This window comes from Macaca nemestrina, chromosome 4 (assembly GCF_043159975.1).
Source record: "Macaca nemestrina isolate mMacNem1 chromosome 4, mMacNem.hap1, whole genome shotgun sequence".
Taxonomy (NCBI): domain Eukaryota; kingdom Metazoa; phylum Chordata; class Mammalia; order Primates; family Cercopithecidae; genus Macaca; species Macaca nemestrina.
In genome coordinates this window covers 93,983,402-94,004,576 of record NC_092128.1, presented here as the reverse complement: position 1 = coordinate 94,004,576, position 21,175 = coordinate 93,983,402, and the positions used below count along the sequence as shown (strand labels likewise).

General features: G+C 41.8%; 2 protein-coding genes across 3 annotated transcripts in view; one reads left to right on the top strand and one right to left on the bottom strand.

The window, feature by feature from the left end:
• LOC105475692 (insulin like growth factor 2 mRNA binding protein 3) overlaps nt 1-10,339 on the top strand; it is a 154,851-nt gene extending 144,512 nt beyond the window's left edge. Inside the window, exons 11-15 of one of the 2 annotated variants that reach the window (XM_011731161.3) lie at nt 730-846; nt 2,265-2,339; nt 6,652-6,783; nt 7,457-7,570; nt 7,849-10,339. In XM_011731161.3, coding sequence (XP_011729463.1) covers nt 730-846; nt 2,265-2,339; nt 6,652-6,783; nt 7,457-7,570; nt 7,849-7,947 — 537 coding nt within the window. In that variant the 3' untranslated portion in view covers nt 7,948-10,339. Of the gene's footprint in view, nt 1-729; nt 847-2,264; nt 2,340-5,600; nt 5,704-6,651; nt 6,785-7,456; nt 7,571-7,848 lie in introns of those variants that run through there. The other variant, XR_983577.3, reaches the window with a different exon arrangement.
• A 395-nt stretch (nt 10,340-10,734) lies between these two features.
• On the bottom strand, nt 10,735-20,687 carry LOC105475691 (mitochondrial assembly of ribosomal large subunit 1). Its single transcript, XM_011731160.2, has 4 exons — nt 20,394-20,687; nt 19,181-19,359; nt 12,350-12,431; nt 10,735-10,955 (listed from the first exon to the last, which is right to left on the bottom strand). Exons 1-4 carry the CDS (start codon nt 20,647-20,649, stop codon nt 10,765-10,767), a joined length of 708 nt encoding a protein of 235 aa, XP_011729462.1. The 5' UTR covers nt 20,650-20,687; the 3' UTR covers nt 10,735-10,764.
• Nucleotides 20,688-21,175: the final 488 nt, after the last annotated feature.

Below are 21,175 nucleotides of genomic sequence, written 5' to 3'. Positions count from 1 at the left end.
TGAGCCGAGATTGTGCCATTGCACTCTAGTCTGGGCAACAAGAGTGAGACTCCATCTCAAAAAAAAAAAAAAGCAAAGGCACAGATGGAAGGAATAAGGAATTCTGTGGGAAAGCATCTTATGGCATCTTAACACTAAAGGGAATTAGCTCTCTCCTAATCCTGTCCTGCACTTGGATGTGATAACTACTGAATGACAGTGGTAAGATTTCATACAATTTGGTCATATGTAACAAAATTCAGCTTTTCTCTAAAACTTCACTATGTATGTGTTTAAGGAGTGAAACCTACATAGATAAGGTGTGGAGCTGGCGTCCCTGAGTGCTGTCATGTTTGATATGTAGCCCAGAATTTCATTTACTTGTTAAGAATCTACCTTGAGAGTGGTAGGGGGATCTTACTTAATTTTTAATGCAACCATGTCCCTCTATTCTAATATGATTAAACTTTACAACATCTACATATCTTTTAAATCCATAACTCAGTGACATTTTAAAGTTTAAGGAAACCGTAGAGAAAAGTGAAATTTTAAATACCACTGTTTTCAGGATGACTATATGAGATCTTCTTGATCTATTAGGTAAGCTCTTGTCAACTTCTTGTGGTAGCTTTTCCTTAAACTTTCCTAGTATTCCTACTGCATGAGAAGGTGTCCATCCTAAAGCTAATGTTAACAAAAGCCTGATTTGTAGCAAATAAACATGCATGTCCTGGCTTTCTTTTCTAACAGCAATCAGAAACGGAGACTGTTCATCTCTTTATCCCGGCTCTATCAGTCGGTGCCATCATTGGCAAGCAGGGCCAGCACATCAAGCAGCTTTCTCGCTTTGCTGGAGCTTCAATTAAGGTACTCTTCTACCAGCTGTGGCTCTTTGGTTCTTTAAGTAAGTTACAGAAATATGAATCTTCTTGCCACTTTATAATTTGAATCGAATGTAGAAGACCCTATTAGGGTTACATAAGGATATGAAGAAAACCCCAAACAACAGTGGCTCACACCAAGGAGGCTAACTTCTGTGTGCAGAAAACACAGTCTGGAGGTGAGCATCAGGGCTGGGTGCTGACTCTGCCCCTCCAAGTCCTTGGACCTAAGTTCCTTCCAAGTCACCTTCCCCAGGTATGGCCTCAGTCCCTCATGGTTCCAGATGACACCATTCAGTGCTCCAAGTATCAGGTCTGTTGTCCAGACAGTAGGAGAGGAGAACACCATAAAGAGCTTTTCTCCTACGGAAGTTTCTTGTTAGCTGCTATGGGATAGTTCTACCTATATTCCATTGCCCAGAACTTGGCCAGATGAAGTTGAAGGGGCAAAATACAGGCTATGCACAGTCAGCTAAACATTTTGCAACTATAGCAGGTAACATATCAGAGGACAACTAATGGTGTCTGCCATAGTAGATAACTGTGTGTTCTGAAGATTCTGTATTTTGATGCCTTATTTAAGGAAAATAAAGGTTGGCCAGGTGTGGTGGCACACACCTGTAATCCCAGCACTTTGGGAGGCCAAAGCAGGCAAATTGACCCCAGGAGTTGAAGACCAGACTGTGCAACATGGTGAGATCCCATCTATACAAAAAAAAATTTTTTTTTTTTAATTAGCCAGGCATGGTGGCACTCACCTGTAGTCCCAGCTACTTGGGAGGCTGAGGTGGGAGGAACACTTGAGCTTGGGTGGTTGAAGCTGCAGTGAGCTATGATCACACCACTGCACGCCAGCCTGGGCCACAGAGTAAGACCCTGCCTCAGACAAACAAAGGCATGTGGTGTGCAGTATCCTTGAAACTTAGGGTACAGAGACTCCTAGAGTATGTTGCATACACAGGAAGCCCAAGGAGCTCTGATGCAAGTGGGCCAAGGACCACACTTTGAGCACCACTGGTGCAGTGAACATGGACAATGGAGACAGACCCAGCTCTCCCTCTAGCTCTGTTAGCTGTATGATCATCGTCCAGGTAACTCAACTTCTCCAGCCTTCCATCTCCGCATTTGTGAAGTGGAGGTAATACTTCATCAGGATGTGGTGAGGATTAGCTGAGAGACTACATGTGGAGGTCTCCATTAGGGCCAGGCACAGAGTAAGTATATAGTATACAGCAGGAGGGCGGCCTAAATGGTGAACCCACAGGAATTGCTGCCTCTCCCTAATTTCCTTCACGAAGGCTTTAATTCTGCATTTCAGCCAATCACGTGAAAATGTTAGGCTGGTTGGCCTAAGATGCTATCAGTGATACCTCAGAGTATCATAACTTGTTGGGTCTGTTACAGATTGCTCCAGCAGAAGCACCAGATGCTAAAGTGAGGATGGTGATTATCACTGGACCACCAGAGGCTCAGTTCAAGGTATGTGCTATGCCCACAGGTAACAAATGCACAAGTACTCCATAACCTGGCGTCTCCCTTAAATATGTCTGAATCTCAGAAGAGTCAATGGAAATTCTTATCTAAGAGCAGAGTAGAATCATACTCAAAATTATATTTCAAAATTAACCAAAAGTCTTTAATTTTGAGAGTTCTGTACCGGTTGCTGGGTTTACCTGTCTCTCAAAGGTGAATTTTGCTCAATGGCTTGTAATCCTATGCTAAGGTGAGACCTTAAAATTTACAAACCTGCCAGGTTAATATGCCTTGGAAACTTGTTTTCAGATGTTTTCCCTCCTGTCCCTGAGATTCCCTAGCCTTGAATTAAAATGCCCCCTTTTTCCTCTTACCCTTGGATTATCTCTGTTAGACCCTGCCCATAGACTCTCTACAAATCTCTGTAATCCTTGGGATCTTAGAGGTAGGAATGGCAGGAGCTCTTGTAGCATTTGTCCTGGTAGGAACCATTGCACGTTTATTGGAATTTGAGGTCTTCGGGGCTGCAGTATGCCTTTCAATGTCTACTGAGAGGTGGTAGAGCAGGGACTTGGCAGCCAGGCTGCTAGTTCAAATCCTAGCTCTGCCATTTGCCTTGTATGACATTGGGCAAGTTACTTAACCTTTTTCTGTAAAACCAGGGATAAGAGCACCTACATCCTAAGGTAGTTTAAGGTTTACACAATATATGAAATGTTTAGAAAAGTGCCTAACACACGGGCAGCACAAAACTAGCATGCTGGGAGTATTCAGCAGACTATGGATGAATCAGACTAAGACCATGCCAAATTCATGAATATATTCCTTTTAGTGTATGATTTCTCCCATAAAATTTAGTATGGGTGTCTTGTCTTAGAACATTTAGTGTCTGTGTAGTAAGAAGACAACTATTGAACCTTAAGCCATAGTTATTTTTTGTTTTTTTGATTTTTTTGAGACAGAGTCTCACTCTGTTGCCCAGACTGGACTGCAGTGGCATGATCTCGGCTCACTGCAAACTCCGCCTTCTGGGTTCAAGCGATCCTCCTGCCTCAGCCTCCCCAGTAGCTGGGATTACAGGCATGTGCCGCCATGCCCGGCCAATTTATTTTTAGTAGAGATGGGGTTTCACCATGTTGGCCACGCTGGTCTCAAACTCCTGACCTCAAGTGATCCGCCCACTTTGGCCTCCCAAAGTGCTGGGATTACAGGAGTGAGCCACTGTGCTCCTGGCCAAGCCTTAGTTTTCTTAGCCTTAAAGTGTGACAGTAACTAGTAACAGTGCATATAGTTCTCTCCCCACCCCACCTCTCTCCCTTAAAAATAAAAAATCACTTTCTTTGACTTATATTTTCTCTGGGCCATTTTTTCACTAAAAATCCAAAGCTGTGGGCTGGGCGCGGTGGCTCAAGCCTGTAATCCCAGCACTTTGGGAGGCCGAGACGGGCGGATCACGAGGTCAGGAGATTGAGACCATCCTGGCTAACCCGGTGAAACCCCGTCTCCACTAAAAAATACAAAGAACTAGCTGGGCGAGGTGGCGGGCGCCTGTAGTCCCAGCTACTCGGGAGGCTGAGGCAGGAGAATGGCGTAAACCCAGGAGGCAGAGCTTGCAGTGAGCTGAGATCCGGCCACTGCACTCCAGCCTGGGCGACAGAGCGAGACTCCGTCTCAAAAAAACAAAACAAAACAAAACAAAAAAACAAAAACAAATCCAAAGCTGCTTTCACTTCATTTGTGGGAAGAATGGGAAATGAAGGAGGTGCTTTGAGCTGTGGGTGATTAGGTGAAGAAAGAAAATAATGCGAAGAAATGTATTCCTTCACAGCAGCCTTGTGATCCAGGCAGTTCAAATCTTAACTGAGAATTGTTGAAAACTGCTTCCTATCCCAAACCTTCAGGGTCACTTTTAGTTTGAAATCTTAAAAGATAAATACAAATGTATCTCTTCTTGGTGCTGAGCTTTTACTCTTATAAGTGGAATTACTGTCCTGCAACTCCTATGATGCTTGTATAATAGGAACTTCAAAGTTCTTTCCCTGTATTCTCTAATAAAACTCATGTTTTATAGTTAACTTAAATGTAGCACTTAAGCCATAGTGGTTAAATTTCATTTATGTGATTGGTGGCAATGCTAACTGAATGTTTTATTTTAGAGATCTAAGGAATGGTAAACCTCCTACCCCGTATTTTTTCTTACAAATTCAAGAGCTTTAGTTTTGGAGGATAGTGTACATATCCCTAGTGTGCTTTTGACTGTGTTAAGTAGTAGTAATATCTACATCATTGCCCTGAGGCATTAAGGATCAATGGAATATAGGGTATCAAGACAAATTTTGTCTGTAATGCCCTAAAATGAGCTCAGCTTTCTGAAGCAGTGAACACGTGTTGGGTACTATTGTTTTTTGTGGTTTACCCTGGCAGTTTGTCAAACCAACTCTCGGGCTCCTTTCTCCTTTGCTGACTGATGGTTGTATGTAATAGGATATTTATATATAACTTCCAGTTGCATGCAGTAGGTGATAGGATGTATTGACTCTAAATATCAGAAGTCTCTTGGCCAGGTGCAGTGATCCACACCTGCTATCCCAGCACTTTGAGAGGCCTAGGTGGGTGGATCACTTGAGTGCAGGAGTTCAAGGCCAGCCTGGCCAACATGGCAAAACTCCATCTCTACTAAAAATACAAAAATTAGCTGTGCATGGTGGCGGGTGCCTGTAATCCCAGCTCCTTGGGAGGCTGAGGCAGGAGAGTCGCTTGAACCCAGGAGGCAGAGATTGCAGGGTGCTGAGATCACACCATGGCACTCCAGTCTGAGTGACAGAGACTCTGTCTCTTAAAAAAAATTTTTTTTTAAAAGCCAGGCACAGTCACTCACACCTGTAATCTCAGCACTTTGGGAGGCCGAGGTGGGTGGATCACCTGAGGTCAGGAGTTAAAGACCAGCCTGGCCAACACGGTGAATCCCCGTCTCAACTAAAATAACAACAAAAAATTAGCTGGGTGTGGTGGCGGGCACCTGTAATCCCAGCTACTTCAGGAGGCTGAGGCAGGACAATCGCTTGAACCCGGGGGTCGGAGGTTGCAGTGAGCCAAAATCACACCATTACACTCCAACCTGGATGACAGGGCAAGGCTCTGTCTCAAAAAAGAAAAAAAAAAAAAGTGTCTTGTCTTGATGTTGTAGCCTCTTTAAAATATTCAAAGGAAAAACCACCCTTCTAAGAGTATGAAACACATTTAAATTGAAAACATTTTTCTCAGCAGGTTTCTAACTGGCCCATGTAGACATGAGTTTGACTTTTAGTGAGCCTGGCATAGCTGACTCTGCAGTTCTCAGTCTCTTTTGCTCAAAAAAAAATGTGACCAGGTATGGTGGCGTGCACTGGTAATACCAACACTTTGGGAGGCCAAGGCGGGACTCTTGAGCCCAGGAGTTTGTGATGAACCTGGCAACATAGCAAGACCCCCATTTCTATAAAAATTAGTGGCACGGTGGCTCACGCCTGTAATTCTAGCACTTTGGGAGGCTGAGGTGGGCAGATCACTTGAGGTCAAGAGTTCGAGACCAGCCTGACCAACATGGTAAAACCCCATGCCTACTAAAAATGCAAAAATAATTAGCCGCGTGTGGTTGCGGGCACCTGTAATCCCACCTACTCGGGAGGCTGAGGCAGGAGAATTGCTTGAACCTGGAAGGCAGGGGTTGCAGTGAGCCAAGATTGTGCCACTGCACTCTAGCCTGGGCAACAAAGTAAGACTCCGTCTCAAAAGAAAAAAGCCAGGTGTGGTGTTGCATGCCTGTAGTCCCAGCTGCTACTCAGGAGGCTGAGGTGGGAGGATCGCTTGAGCCCAGGAGGTTGAAGCTGCAGTGAGCTATGATTACACCACTGCACTCCAGCCTGGACAACAGAAGGACCCCATCTCCAAAAAAAAGGAAAGAAAAATGCAATTAATTTCTCATGGCCAGCATGAGAAGTTTTACCTATCACAATTTTAGTACAAATGGCCATTTGCCCACAAAAATTTATTTTTATTAGGCTATTAACTGCCTTTAACTATTTTCATCAGAAGAATATGGCTTATCCTTCTTCCACCAAGCATTCAGTTGCCTCTACTGTGATGGGTAGTAGTTATTGTCAACCTTTTAGGACTTCCTAACTGCTCTCTTCTATGTTATTTTCAATAATCTATGAAATGTAGATGTGTCACTGCAAAGGGCTATCCCACTTGGATTTGGGATATCCCACTTTCGAGTTAACTGATCTTTTCCATTTCATACATGAATGACACTAATAGGATGTGTTTTAATCTGTAGGCTCAGGGAAGAATTTATGGAAAAATTAAAGAAGAAAACTTTGTTAGTCCTAAAGAAGAGGTGAAACTTGAAGCTCATATCAGAGTGCCATCCTTTGCTGCTGGCAGAGTTATTGGAAAAGGAGGCAAAACGGCAAGTACTTCAGCAAAACCTGTGCAGTGGTATGAAAGGGAAAGCGTTGAAAGGTACTTAGGAGTTCCAAGTCCCCGAATTTTGGCTAATTTGTAAAAAGCAGGACCATCTTGACCAAGGTTTGGAGAAGACTGCCTTTTGTTTCCTGTCTGAGTGTTGGCGCCAGCTATTAGTGAAAGTAATGCATCTCTTTCAGATCACTTTGTGTGAGAGGATTGTCCTATATTTATAAAGAGCATTTAACGTTCTCTTGATAAAACTTTAGCTTTTTATTGAACAAACACTTAACAGGAATTTTAAGAATTTCATCTACAGCTAGTTACATCTGTAATGGAAAAAAAGCAAACTATTTCTAGTTTCTAATACATATAACTTATAAGTGGGTTTCAAAGCTATTTATAATTTTGAAGTGACTGAGTACATACACTTTGGAATCAGACTCAGGATTTGAATCTGGTTTTGCCATTCACTTGTGTAACTGGACAAATCAATTTCTTTGGATGAGGCTTAATCATCTTGAAATGGGGATAATTCTAATAACCTCATGGAATTACTAGTGGACTAAATGAAATTTGTAAAGCCATACATAGCTCAGTGTCTGGCACACAGTAAGTGCTCAGGAAGGAAGCTTTTAAAACTGCCACTTAATGTGACTTATATTTATCTCTTTCAGGTGAATGAACTTCAGAATTTGTCAAGTGCAGAAGTTGTTGTCCCTCGTGACCAGACACCTGATGAGAATGACCAAGTGGTTGTCAAAATAACTGGTCATTTCTATGCTTGCCAGGCAAGTGGGCTCTAAAATGGATAAGCTTTTGTATCTTTCTCAATTGGAAGCGATTTTCCCACAGGTGCTCCTACCTGATAGAATTAGTTAAGATTGTTTGATGATTAAGACTTTTCATCTCCCTTTTAGCAGGTGATTTCAGAGACTACTAGCAAACTGACTAGTATGTATCTTTAATCATCAAATGGATTTCTATTTGAAATTGTTGAAATGAGGGGTTACAATAACTTTTAGTAGCTTTTGATCAAGTAGAATTTCAAAGCTCTGTCCTTTTCCAGGTTGCCCAGAGAAAAATTCAGGAAATTCTGACTCAGGTAAAGCAGCACCAACAACAGAAGGCTCTGCAAAGTGGACCACCTCAGTCAAGACGGAAGTAAAGGCTCAGGAAACAGCCCACCACAGAGGCAGATGCCAAACCAAAGACAGATTGCTTAACCAACAGACGGGCGCTGACCCCCTATCCAGAATCACATGCACAAGTTTTTACCTAGCCAGTTGTTTCTGAGGACCAGGCAACTTTTGAACTCCTGTCTCTGTGAGAATGTATACTTTATGCTCTCTGAAATGTATGACACCCAGCTTTAAAACAAACAAACAAAAAAGGGTAGGGGAGGGAGGGAAAGAGAAGAGCTCTATGCACTTCCCTTTGTTGTAGTCTCACAGTATAACAGATATTCTAATTATTCTTAATATTCCCCCATAATGCCAGAAATTGGCTTAATGATGCTTTCACTAAATTCATCAAACAGATTGCTCCTAAATCCAATTGTTACAATTGGATCAGAATAATTATCACAGGAACTTAAATGTTAAGCCATTAGCATAGAAAAAACTGTTCTCAGTTTTATTTTTACCTAACACTAACATGAGTAACCTAAGGGAAGTGCTGAATGGTGTTGGCAGGGGTATTAAATGTGCATTTTTACTCAACTACCTCAGGTATTCAATAATACAATGAAAAGCAAAATTGTTCCTTTTTTTTGAAAATTTTATATACTTTATAATGATAGAAGTCCAACCATTTTTTAAAAAATAAATTTAAAATTTAACAGCAATCAGCTAACAGGCAAATTAAGAATTTTACTTCTGGCTGGTGACAGTAAAGCTGGAAAATTAATTTCAGGGTTTTTTGAGGCTTTTGACACAGTTATTAGGTAAAAAAATGTTCAAAGATACGGAGCAGTGCCTAATATCTGGAGAGCAGCACTACCATTTATTCTTTCATTTATAGTTGAGAAAGTTTTTGATGGTACTAACAAAGTGGTGGCAGGAGGTTTTGGAACGGCTGGTTTAAATGGCTTCAGGAGACTTCAGTTTTTTGTTTAGCTACATGATTGAATGCATAATAAATGCTTTGTGCTTTTGACTATCAATACCTAAAGAAAGTGCATCAATGAAGAGATGCAGGACTTTCAACTAGTTGGCAAAAAGCAAGCTTTAGCTTATCTTACAGGATGCTGTTTGCCAGTACACTTCAGACCAATGGGACAGTCATAGATGGTGTGACAGTGTTTAAAGGCAACAAAAGGCTACATTTCCATGCAGCCAGCACTGTCATGAGCCTCACTAGTATTTTGAAGATTTTTAAGCACTGATAAATTAAAAAAAAAAAAATTAGACTCCACCTAAAGTAGTACATAAGTATAGCAGGACTTCTGTATACTCTGCAATCAGTTCTTTGGGAAAAAAAAAAAGTCAAAAGATAGAGAATAAAAGTTTTTGGGATATAATTTGAATGACTGTGAAAACATATGACCTTTGATACCGAACTCATTTGCTCACTCCTTAGCTTGACAGCAAAGTCCAGTGTGTACAATTATGTTGGGTGTGGGTGGTCTCCAAGGCCACGCTGCTCTCTGAATTGATTTTGAGTTTTGTTTGTAAGATGATCACAGTCATACTACACTGATCTAAAGGATATATATATATCCCTTTAAAAAAAATCACTGCCTCATTCTTATTTCAAGATGAATTTCTATACGGACTGTTTTTCTGAAGATCGTATCAACTAGACATTTTGAAAATGATTTAAAATGTTTTCCTTAATGTTCTCACAAAACAAGTTTCTTTTGTAGTTTTAACCAAAAAAGTGCCCTTTTTGTCACTGGATTCTCCTAGCATTCATAATTTTTTTTTTCATACAATGAATTAAAATTGCTAAAATCATGGACTGGCTTTCTGGTTGGATTTCAGGTGAGATGTGTTTAAGGCCAGAGCTTTTCTCATATTTTTTTTTCCCCAATATTTGATTTTTAATCAATATACACATAGGTGCTGCATTTATATCTGCTGGTTTAAATTCTGTCATATTTCACTTCTAGCCTTTTAGTATGGCAAATCGTATTTTACTTTTACTTAAGCATTTGTAATTTGGAGTATCTGGTACTAGCTAAGAAATAATTCTATAATTGAGTTTTGTACTCACCATATATGGATCATTCCTCATGTATAATGTGCCCCAAATGCAGCTTCATTTTCCAGGTATCTTGACGCAGAATAAAGTTTTTCATCATTTAGGTGCAGTTTGTTGTGTAGTACATTTTACTTTTGGTTTTCAATTGTATGTGAACATTCTGAATTTGAGTTTTTCAAACTCTATAGACAGATTTCTGTTATACCATGTCCAGCCATGGTACTTAATGTGAACCTTGATAATACTCTTGCATATGTTAAGAACTAGAGCTTTCAGAGTTTTTCCTAACACTTTGTTTACTTTCTTTTGTTACTGGAGTATTGTGGAAGGGTTACAGAAGTCCTCCTAGAAGAATATTATCACCTCAAAGAAAAAGTATAAAAATAGGACCAGTGGGCTGGTGGTACATTTTATGTTACTTTGTAAAATTTTTGCCATTCCATTAAACAGGGTTAAGATTTACATTTAAGCTAAATTAATAAAAATCTAAGCAGAGAACCCAATCACAGGAGCCAGTGCTAACTCACTCCAGGAAATTCTGATGACATTTCTAGGATAAAGGCAGTGTGTCATAAGTTTTGGGTAGAGTGTACTGATTTTTGGTTGCAGGTATTAGCCCACTTATCTACAGTCTCTGCATGTCAGTTAGCAGGAGTGCCCATGAAGTAGACAAGCCTTGTCCTAAGAGCAGCCTAACCAAGGAGGCAGGCTTTAGGAGCTGTATTTTCCAATAAGTGACTCAATCCAAATCTGAAATGACTAAAGCAGTGCATAAAATATTTTATTCACATTTGAACTCCACTGGAGTCACAGATGAAGTATCATCTTCTTCTATTCCAAGAATGAAGTCTTCAGGTACTGTCTCAGGTGCTATCTGAGCTAACTGGTCATCATAAGAACGTAGGGTCCATAATTTCTCTAATTCATAGATTTCTCTGGTTTCTGGAAGCATCAAATGAATCACCATGCTGCCTATCAGGGACAGACAAGAGATACAATGAAGGAATAGTTAATTTGCTTTTATTTCTTACAACACACACTGGCTAGTATAACTCTAGGAATAAAGCAGTGGTTCGCAAGTGTGGTTCCCAGATTAGCATCACTGTGGACCCCATCCCGGTAAAAATACCACAGAAATGATGCTATGCCTTTCTCAGCGTGCCTTATAGGAGGGATATGTCAATATATAACATTGCTGGTGATAGTAACTTTATCAAAGAGACTAAAGGTGGTCAGGTTTCTCTTCGGTGACAATTCTCCATGGGTAACACACGCACATCTTTTTTGCAAAACACTGCATTTTGTTCTGACTATCCATGAATGTTTTGTATTGTGAATATTCTTAACAGAAAGATATTGCCTCCCTCCAGGGCAAAGGGCAGCTTTGCTTACAACAGCATTTCTCAATTGGGTAATACTGGTAATGTTTAGGGTCATTTTTGATTGTCACAATTGGAAAGAAGGATACTGCTAAACATCCTACCGTTGCACAAGAGACACCCCACCCCACGTGCAAAATGACCTGGTCCAAAGCGGTTAATAGCGACAAAAGTGAGAAACCATCAGAGCAAAGGCAGCCCTGCTTCTTGCCAGTTACAAAAAGGCCGAGACACCCTCATCTGAGTTCCTGTTTTACAACTGTGTGTGCTGGTGTCATCTGGCCCATGTTGCCCTATGGAATCCAGAACTCAGGAAACCAGTGCAAAATGGATGCTGGCTACTGCTGTAATAAACTGTCCTTTGTCTCTAACCCTCTAATAGTCTTGGCTTTTACCAGTATCCATGAAAACTGGCAGGACAACTTATTAGCTTACCAGTAGAATAAAATCTCAAGATTCCTCAGTTCTTGACATACAGCTATGTTTTCCCCTTTGTAAATAGTATCTTGTTGGGAGGTGCTTTGAAACTATGTACACATTAATACCCAAAGTTGTTAGACCTTTTCAAAATTCTAGTCCTCTGCTCTTGTCCTTTCTTGTGCCTGGAATAACCTCATCCTCATCTATGCACCCCAGCCCCCAAACCTTCCTCTACCACTACTAAGGAATCTCTCCCGCCTCTACTATGTTACTCTGTTGTCCACCACCTTCCTGATCTGTATGGCTAGTAGATACACACCATGTAGTATATATCTTCCTCCAGGTGCGCATTACCTAGGGTACTTTGGCTTGGTTAGGTGAAAATTCTACATGTGAATAAGACCACCTGGATTATAACTAAAAAAGCTTTTGTTACCTTAAACACACTTCAAAAAACTTACCTGGGAATACATTCATCAATTTGATCTCAATCCTTTTGCAACTGAAAACAACTCAAGATTAGTGTAGTACCATCAGTTACCTGTAAAATACGCCAGAATAACTTACCAAAATCCACGCACATCCAGTCATCAGTGTCCTTCCCTTCAATCTTAACATGAGGGTCATGTTTACATTTCAGGTGTTTGTACTGCAAAAAGCCACATGGTTTATTAAAGGAAGAGGGGAAGGGGGAAGCCTGTTCTTGCTGAAGGTCTGTTGGTTTTTGTTTGTTTGTTTTTAATCTTACCCATTTCTCATTGCTATACTTTGCCCTGTGATGAATAACTTAGGGAAACTATTTCTCCCTCTAAATCTTATCCACTTTCACCTCTCCCCTGAATTCTCCTGCCCCAGCCCTTCTGAGAGTGCCTCTGAGGCTGAAAAAGCTCAGTCAGCATGTGGTACCCACCTACATCCATCACTTGTGTTCCTCCCAGCTTCCCTTCACCTTTAGGGACTGCAGATACTACCTTCTGTTTATAAAGCCAGGTTGTCTCAGTGCCACTGATTTCACCTCATCTGCCTTCATGACATGTTAATGGAACCCTGTCATCCTATAAATGTGTTCAGTTATTTTGTTAAGACAGATATACTAATATCAAACAAGATGGCCATTAAGTAAAAACTGTTAAAAGAGACAAAGGACATCTCATATCACCCCAAAATCAAAGGAAACGATAATTAGGGCAGGAAAAAGACAAAATCAATGAAACTAGGATTTGGTTCTTAGAATGACTAAGAAAAACGACAACTAAAATCTGAAATGAAAGAGGTGACACTACTGATTTTAGAGAAATAGGATTGTAAGAGTACTATAGGCAACTGTACACCAAACAACTGGGTAACCTAGATGAAACAGCAAAATTTCTAGAAACACACAACCTACCGACTGAATCACGAAGAAATACAAAGTTTCAATAGACCGTTAACTAGTTATGGGGATTGGATCAGTAATCAAAAATCTGTCAACAAAAGTCCTAGACCAGACAGCTTCCCTGGCGAGTTTTACCAAATATTTAAACCAGAATGCAATACTCAAATTCTCCCCAAAAAATGGAAGAGCAGGGAACACTTCCTAACTCATTCCATAAGACCAATACCCCGATGAACATTTGATGCAAAAATTCTCAACAAAATACTAGCAAACCAAATTCAGCACCATATTAAAAGGAGTATACACCATGACTAAGTGGGATTTATCCCTGGAATGCAGGGTGGTTCAACATATAAGAACGGATCAATGCAATAATACCACATTAATAGAATGAAGAAAAAATCTATACGATAATCTGAACTGATGCAGAAAAAGCATTTAACAAAATTCAATACCTTATGACAATAAAGCACTCAACAAAGTAGGCATAAAAGGAAATTACTTCAACATCATAAAGGCCATGTAACAAAAGCACACAGCTAATATATTCAGTGATGAGACTGAAAGCTTTCCTGTAAGACCAGGAATAAAACTAAGTATGCCTGCTTTTCCTACTTCTATTCAACACAGTATTGGAAGTTCTAGTCGGAGCAATTCGTCAAGAAAAAAAAAAGGGTATCCAAATTGGAAAGGAAGAAGTAAAATTATCTCTGAAGACAATACAACTTCACATGTAGAAAAGCCCAAAGATTCCACAAAAAAAGCCCAGTTAGGACTACTAAACAAATTCAGCACACAAAAATCCATCGTATTTCTATACAGGAACAATGAGCAACCTGAAAATAAAGTTTTTAAAATTCCATTTATAACAGAATAATCCTTTTTTTTAATTGAGACATTCTTGTTTTGAGTTTTGCTCTTGTTGCCCAGGCTGCAGTACAATGGCGCAATCTCAGCTCACAGTAACCTCCGCCTCCCGAGTTCAAGCGATTCTCCTGCCTCGGCCTCCCAAGTAGCCAGGATTACAGGCATGTACCACCACGCCCGACTAATTTTATGTTTTTAGTAGAGATGAGGTTTCTCCATGTTGGTCAGGCTGGTCTCGAACTCCTGACCTCAGGTGATCCGCCTGCTTCAGCCTCCCAAAGTGCTGTGATTACAGACATAAGCCACCATACCCAGCCTAGCAGAATAATCTTAACCACAGGAGCAAAAGACTTGTACATTGAAGACTACAAAACACTGCTGAAAGAACTTAAAGATGCCAGTAAATGGAAAAATACTTCATATTCATGGATGGGAAGACAATACTGTAAAGATGCCAATACTACCCAATGCAGTCCACAGATTCAATGCAATCTATATCAAGATCACAATATTTTTTGAAGAAACAGAAAAATCCAACCTAAAATTTATATGGGTCCAGGCATGGTGGCTAACACCTGTAATCCCAGCACTTTGGGAGGCCAAGGCAGGAGAATTGCTTGAATCTATGAGCCAAGATTGTGCCACTCTACCACAGCCCGGGTAACATAAGCGAAACTCCATCTCAAAAAAAAATTATATGGACTCTCAAGGAACCCCAAATAGCCAAAACAATCTTGTAAAAGAAACAAAGTTGGAGTCTCATATTTCTTGATTTCAAAACTTAGAACAAAGCTATAGTAAACAAAACAGTCTGAAACTAGCAAAAAGGCAGACGTGCAGACTGATGAAACAGAATACAGAGCCCAGAAATAAACCCTTGTGCATATGGTCAAATGATTTTCAACAAGGGAGCCAAGACCATTCAATGCACAAAGGACAGTCCTTCCAACAAAGGGTGCTGAGGAAACAGGTCCACATAGAAAACCTTACCGTCCACAAAAACTAACTCGAAATGGGTTAAATATCTAAACAGGAGTCCTAAAACTATAAAACTCTTAGAAGAAAATGGGGAAAACAAGATACTGGTTTGGCAATTATTTACTGGATATAATACCAAAGACACAGGCAACAGAAGAAAAAAGAAATTGGACTTCACCAAAATTAAATACTTTTGTGCATCAAAGGACACTCTAAAAAGAGTAAAAAGGCAACCCACAGAATGGCAGAAAACATCTGCAAGTCACATATTTGATAAAGGATTAATACCCAGAATATATAGAGAGCTCCTACAACTCAACAACAAAACAACCACCAACCTGATTTTAAAATGGGCAGAGAGTCTGGGCAATATAGTGAGACCCTGTCTCTACAAAAAAAAAATTAGCTGGGCACTGTGGAGTAACTCCTACCATTCTACCTTCTGTCTCTATGAATTTGACGACGACTACTCCTCTAGTCCTAACAACTTGGGAGGCTGAGGTGAGAGGATCACTTGAGCCCAGAAGTTCCAGGCTGCAGTGAGCTATGACCACACCACTGCCCTGAAGCCTGGGCACAAAGTGAGACACTGTCTCTTTAAAACAAACAAAAAAGCAAAGGACTTTTCTTCAAAGAACATATACAAATGGGCAATATGCAAAAGAAAATATGCTCAACATCACTAATCCTTAGGAAAATACAAATAAAAACCACAATGAGATTTCACTTCATGCCCATTAGGATGGCTATTACCAAAACCAGAAAATAAGTGTTGGTGAGGATGTGAAGACTGGAAACTGCACTGCTGGAGGAAATGTAAAGTGGTGTAGCCACTATGAAAATACAGGAGCTCCTCAAAAAATTAAAAACATTCAGCTTTGTGCTAGGCTGGTAAATAGAAAAAACAAAAATTAAAAACAGAATCACTATATGATCCAGCAATCCCATTTTTTTGCATATACCCCAAAGCATTAAAAGCAAGGACATAAACAATTTTTTTTTTTTTTTTTTTTTGAGACTGAGTTTTGCTCTTGTCACCCAGGCTGGAGAGCAGCAGCATGATCTTGGCTCACTGCAACCTCCACCTCCCAGGTTCAAGCAATTCTCCTGCCTCAGTCTCCCAAGTAGCTGGGATTACCGGCACCCTCCACCATACCCAGCTAATTATTATATTTTTAATAGAGACAGGGTTTCACCATTTTGGCCAGGCTGGTCTTGAATTCCTAACCTCAGGTGATCTACCTGCCTTGGCCTCCCAAAGTGCTGGGATTACAGGCATGAGCCCAGCCTTTTTGTTTGTTTGGTTTTTTGTTTTTTGTTTTTTTGAGACAGCGTCTTGCTCTGTCACCCAGGGTAGAGTGCAGTGGTACAATCTCGGCTCACTGCAGCCTCGACCTCCTGGGCTCAAACAATCCTGCACCTCAGCATCCCGAGTAGCTGGGACTACATGCACACACCACCAAGCCCGGTCAATTTTTTATTTTATTTTTTATCTTTTTTGTAGAGATGGGGTTTCACTGTGTTGCCCAGGCTGGTTTCAAACTTCTGAGCTCAAGCAATCCACCCTCCTTGGCCTCTCAAAATGCTGGGATTACAGGCATGAGCCACTGCGCCCAGCCTCATGAACAGTATTTCTATACCCATATTTGTACCAGCATTATTCACAATAGCCAAAAGGTGGAGGCAATCTAAGTGTCCATCAATGGATAAAAGGATAAACGAAATGTGGTATATACACAAGACAGAGTATTATTCAGCCTTAAGAAAGAAGGAAATTCTGGCACATGTTGCTACATGGATGAACCCTGAAGACATTATGTTAAGTCAGATAAGTCAGTCACAAATGTATGATTCTACTCTTATGAGATACTGAAAAGTAGTCAAATTCATAGAGACAGGCAGTAGAATGGTAGCTGCCTAGGGAAGGGGAAATGGGGAGTTATTGTTTAATGAGTTCAGTGTTTCGGTTTTGCAAGATGAAAAAAGTTCTAGAGATGGATGGTGGTAATGATTGCACATCAATGTGAAGGTACTTAAAGCTACTGAACAACACATTTTAAAATTACTAAATGGGCGGGGCACAGTGGCTCACGCCTGTAATCCCAGCACTTTGGGAAACCGAGGTGGGTGGATCACAAGGTCAGGAGTTGGAGACCAGCCTGACCAACATGGTGAAACCCCATCTCTACTAAAAATAGAAAAATCAGCCGAGCGTGGTGGCGGGTGCCTATAATCCCATCTACTCAGGAGGGTTAGGCCAGAGAATCACTGGAATCCGGAAGGTGGAGTTTGCAGTGAGCCGAGATCGAGCAACTGCACTCCAGCCTGGGTGACAAAGCGAGACTCCACTCCAGCCTGGGCAACAGAGTGAGACTCTGTTTCAAAAATAAAAATAAAAAAGATTCAACGGTAGGTTTTACGTTATATATATTTTACCACAAACAACAAAACTTTCTTGCCTTTGCATTTCTCTCCTCATCTAAAATCTTTGTAAAGGTAATTTCTGTCTATCTCTTTCACAGAAACTTCTCTGTAAAACCTCCCATTCTTTTTACATCCCCAAGTCCAGTGGTCACTAAGTCTTCTTACTCCATCCCACCATTACATCTGATAGAGACCCTAGTATGCTGTCTTTATATCTCTTCTTTATGCTTTCCTAGTTCTCTTCCTCTCTCTCCAGTTACCCCGTTTTTGGCATCTTCTTCTGCTCTGTCATGTTGCACCAGGGTTTTATGTACAGCCCCCACCTTTTTATTTTACAACCGTTCTCTATACAATCTCGGCTACTCTTTTGGTCTTAACTGCCTCCTCTATGACCAATTCTCAACAGACTAAGAAAGGTATGACGGCCCTATGGAATGGTACCAGAGTCAGCTGGAGGCTTCCAAGTAGTTTCTTCCTCATTCTGATTCATATTCAGTGCAAATGGAAAACAATCCCCCTTTCTTTCCTCAACTAGACCTGTAAGGGCAAGGACTACAGATCTTTTTTGTTCTTACCTTCCCAATACCCCGTGCTTGGGAACAGTGCTTGGGAACACTGGGCATGCTGAAATATTTGAATTAAACTCCAGGCCAGCACTGTCCAATAGAACATTTTACAATTATGAAAATGCTTTATGGCCGTCCCATATGGTAGCCATTAGCCACACGTGGCTATTGAGCATCTGAAATATAGTTAATATAACTGCAGAACTGAATTTATATTTTATTTATTTTTTTTGAGACACAGTCTCGCTCTGTCACCAGGCTGGAGAGAAGTGATGCGATCTCGGCTCACTGCAACCTCCGCCTCCCGGGTTCATGATTCTCCTGCCTCAGCCTCTGGAGTAGCTGGGATTACAGGCACACGCCACCACACCCAGCTAATTTTTGTATTTTTAGTAGAGACAGCGTTTCACCATGTTGGCCAGGATGTTCTTGATCTCTTGACCTGGTGATCCACCCACCTCAGCCTCCCAAAGTGCTGGGATTACAGGCGTGAGCCACCACACCTGGCTGAATTTGTATTCTAATTTATAATTAAATAGGCACATGTGGCTAGTGGCTACCGCAATGGATACTGCCTCTAGAACTCCCTCTGGTTATACTGTCTTATAGCTTGCCTCAGGTTATAAAATACTATCTTCCGGCTGGGCGCAGTGGCTCATGCCAGTAATCCTAGCACTTCAGGAAGCCAAGGCAGGCGGATCCCCTGAGGTCGGGAGTTCGAGACCAGCCAGGCCAACATGGAGAAACCCATCTCCACTAAAAATACAAAATTAGCTGGGCGTGGTGGCACATGCCTGTAATCCCAGCTACTTGGGAGGATGAGGCAGGAGAATCGCTTGAACCCTGGAGGCAGAGGTTGCTGTGAACCGAGATCGCGCCATTGCACTCCAGCCTGGGCAACAAGAGCAAAACTCCATCTCAACTAAAAAAAAAAAAAAAAAAAAAAAATCTTCCTTGCGGTCACAAGAGAAAAGAATTAGGAATATCCTAACTCAACAGGGCTGGATATTTGTTCCCATACCTTTCACTATCAAAGAACATAAAATGAATTCATGCAAATTCTGAAAATGTGGGCTTCTTCTGTAACTTTGTATGATGGGTTTACTCTCTAAGTGTTGCTCCTTGGCCTGATGCACTGTCACTATCCCACTCAGTTAATGGTCCAAAAGAGAAAAGAAAGCATCCTACCATTTTCACAATGTAGAAGGCCATGGCATGTAAGTGTCGGGTAGAAGTTCCACTACCAATCACAAAGTAATCTGTGTATCTCATTTCTGGAGGAACCTGGATCACACAAATGTCTCTCGCATTTTCTTGCCTCAGAAGTGAAACCATTATATCGATGTCAAACTTGGGACCAGTATGATCTGAAATGCACAAATAGTTGTATCAGGACGGCCAAGCAGATAGACCTGTATGCACCCAGAGATGCCGGCAGCTGACTGTTCCTCCATGAGGGTGTTTAGATCCAAAGTGTTTTTACAGACAGCAGGGCAAAGGCCTCCTGGAAGCTCAACCTAGACAGCAGTATCAGAGCACTGCTCAACTTTTATGGTCAGTGCTCAGATTACGCAGAGCCACTATACATCCTTCACCATTAACCATATGCAAGTATAACCAGACATCAGTGACAAATGACTTTCTATTCACTAATACTTAAAAGGAGCAATACACCACAAACACAGAAATGCTGTACAAGGAAAAACAGTGCCACAATTGGGTAGGAGGTGATATCCTGGAGCATATTACATTGAATCTCAGTCATAACGTGTCACAGAATTGTGAGCTGGAAGGGCTCTTAGATATACCTGGTCCACAATCTTCAATTGAGAGATTACAGGCTGTAAATTTAAAGCTCGCCCAAGTTCTAAAGCCGACTCCAAAGGACCTAGTAGCTAAGTCCACTAAGGCCTCTCCCTCTCATACTCTACATTCTTAGATGTAATCTGTTTATCATTCTTAAGTTTCTAAAAACGTCAGCAATAACTAGAGGATATTAACTTGGACCCATCTAATACTGGTGCTTCCTACGCACCCCTTCGCACCCAGACCCTAGAGCTCCTCAGAATCCTCAAGCCCCAACAGTCCCCACAAACCCATTTTCCAGGATCATAGGAACAGAGTGAAAAGAGGTGAGGACGGTAAGACTGTGATGCCAAGGGTGGGAGGTGGCCGTCCGGGAGGCTGGGATTTTGCAGTTCATCTCTTGCCCTCAGTTTCTTCACTGTGAAAAGGGAAAGTTGGCGCCAACAATCTTTGAAGTCCCTACCAGCTCTGGATGTGCAGGAGCTTTGTGACTCCAAGAGAAATGCACAAAGAGGGGAACCCAGAGCCACCTTGGCTGGGACCTGACTACAGACTGCCCGGGGAAGGTCGCCTTCGTTCTCCTCCACGCCCGTACCTGCCGCGTCCGATTCTGGTCGTCCCTCGTCGACCGTCCTCTCCGCCCGCTCCTCCAGGCCAGGCTTGCTGTGCAGGCCGCGGACAAAGTTTGGGGTCTGGCAAGCCCGGCAGAACGCTGCTCCTACGGGAAGCCGCTGCATGGCCAGCAGCTGAAGCCTGGGCTCAGCTCCAACCGCGCACCCCGCCACCGAAGAAACCGCCCTGCGCCACATTAGTGGCGTGAGCAGCCGCGCCACACACCCGCTCGGCCCCATGGCAGTAGCCTCACGTCGGCGTCGCTGGTGGGTGGCACTTCAGGGAGCCCGGCCTGGAAATTCTACGTCAGATGCGTGGGCGGAGTCAAGGCCTGAAGGACGGGCCATGGGCGGAGTCTGGAGCTGGCGAAGACGGCAGTGACCCGGAAGAGCTACTTGGGGATTAGGGCGTGCAGGATTAAAGAACTGGTGTTGCTTGCCCAGCTTGCTTTACCTTGTGTCGCAGTGGCGCACTACGTTGTCACTTTTTTGGACTCTGTCCACTAAGCCTCATAAAGGCAATAATTTTTGTTTCATTTTTAACTGTTCTCTCCACAGCACCTAAAACAGTTCCTAGTACTTAATGTCCAGAAGTTGCTGTTAATCTGATTAGGCTGGGATTAGGACATATAATTTACCCTCTCTCATTACTAAAAAATATTCAAGATTCGCTTGCAAATTTGAAATCCCACGAGGAAAGTCTGTTACCCTGGGCTAGAGTGGGGTGGGAGGCAGAGGCGTAAAGGACCATTTGGAAACCGTTCTT

Excerpts from the sequence above, each read along its gene's own strand:
- LOC105475691 (XM_011731160.2), bottom strand. The coding sequence starts at position 20,649 with ATGGGGCCGAGCGGGTGTGTGGCGCGGCTGCTCACGCCACTAATGTGG. Across the intron at positions 12,432-19,180 it reads CCTTCTACATTGTGAAAATG|TACAAACACCTGAAATGTAA; the intron begins GTAGGATGCTTT and ends GGCTTTTTGCAG. Across the intron at positions 10,956-12,349 it reads CTGGATGTGCGTGGATTTTG|GCAGCATGGTGATTCATTTG; the intron begins GTAAGTTATTCT and ends TGTCCCTGATAG.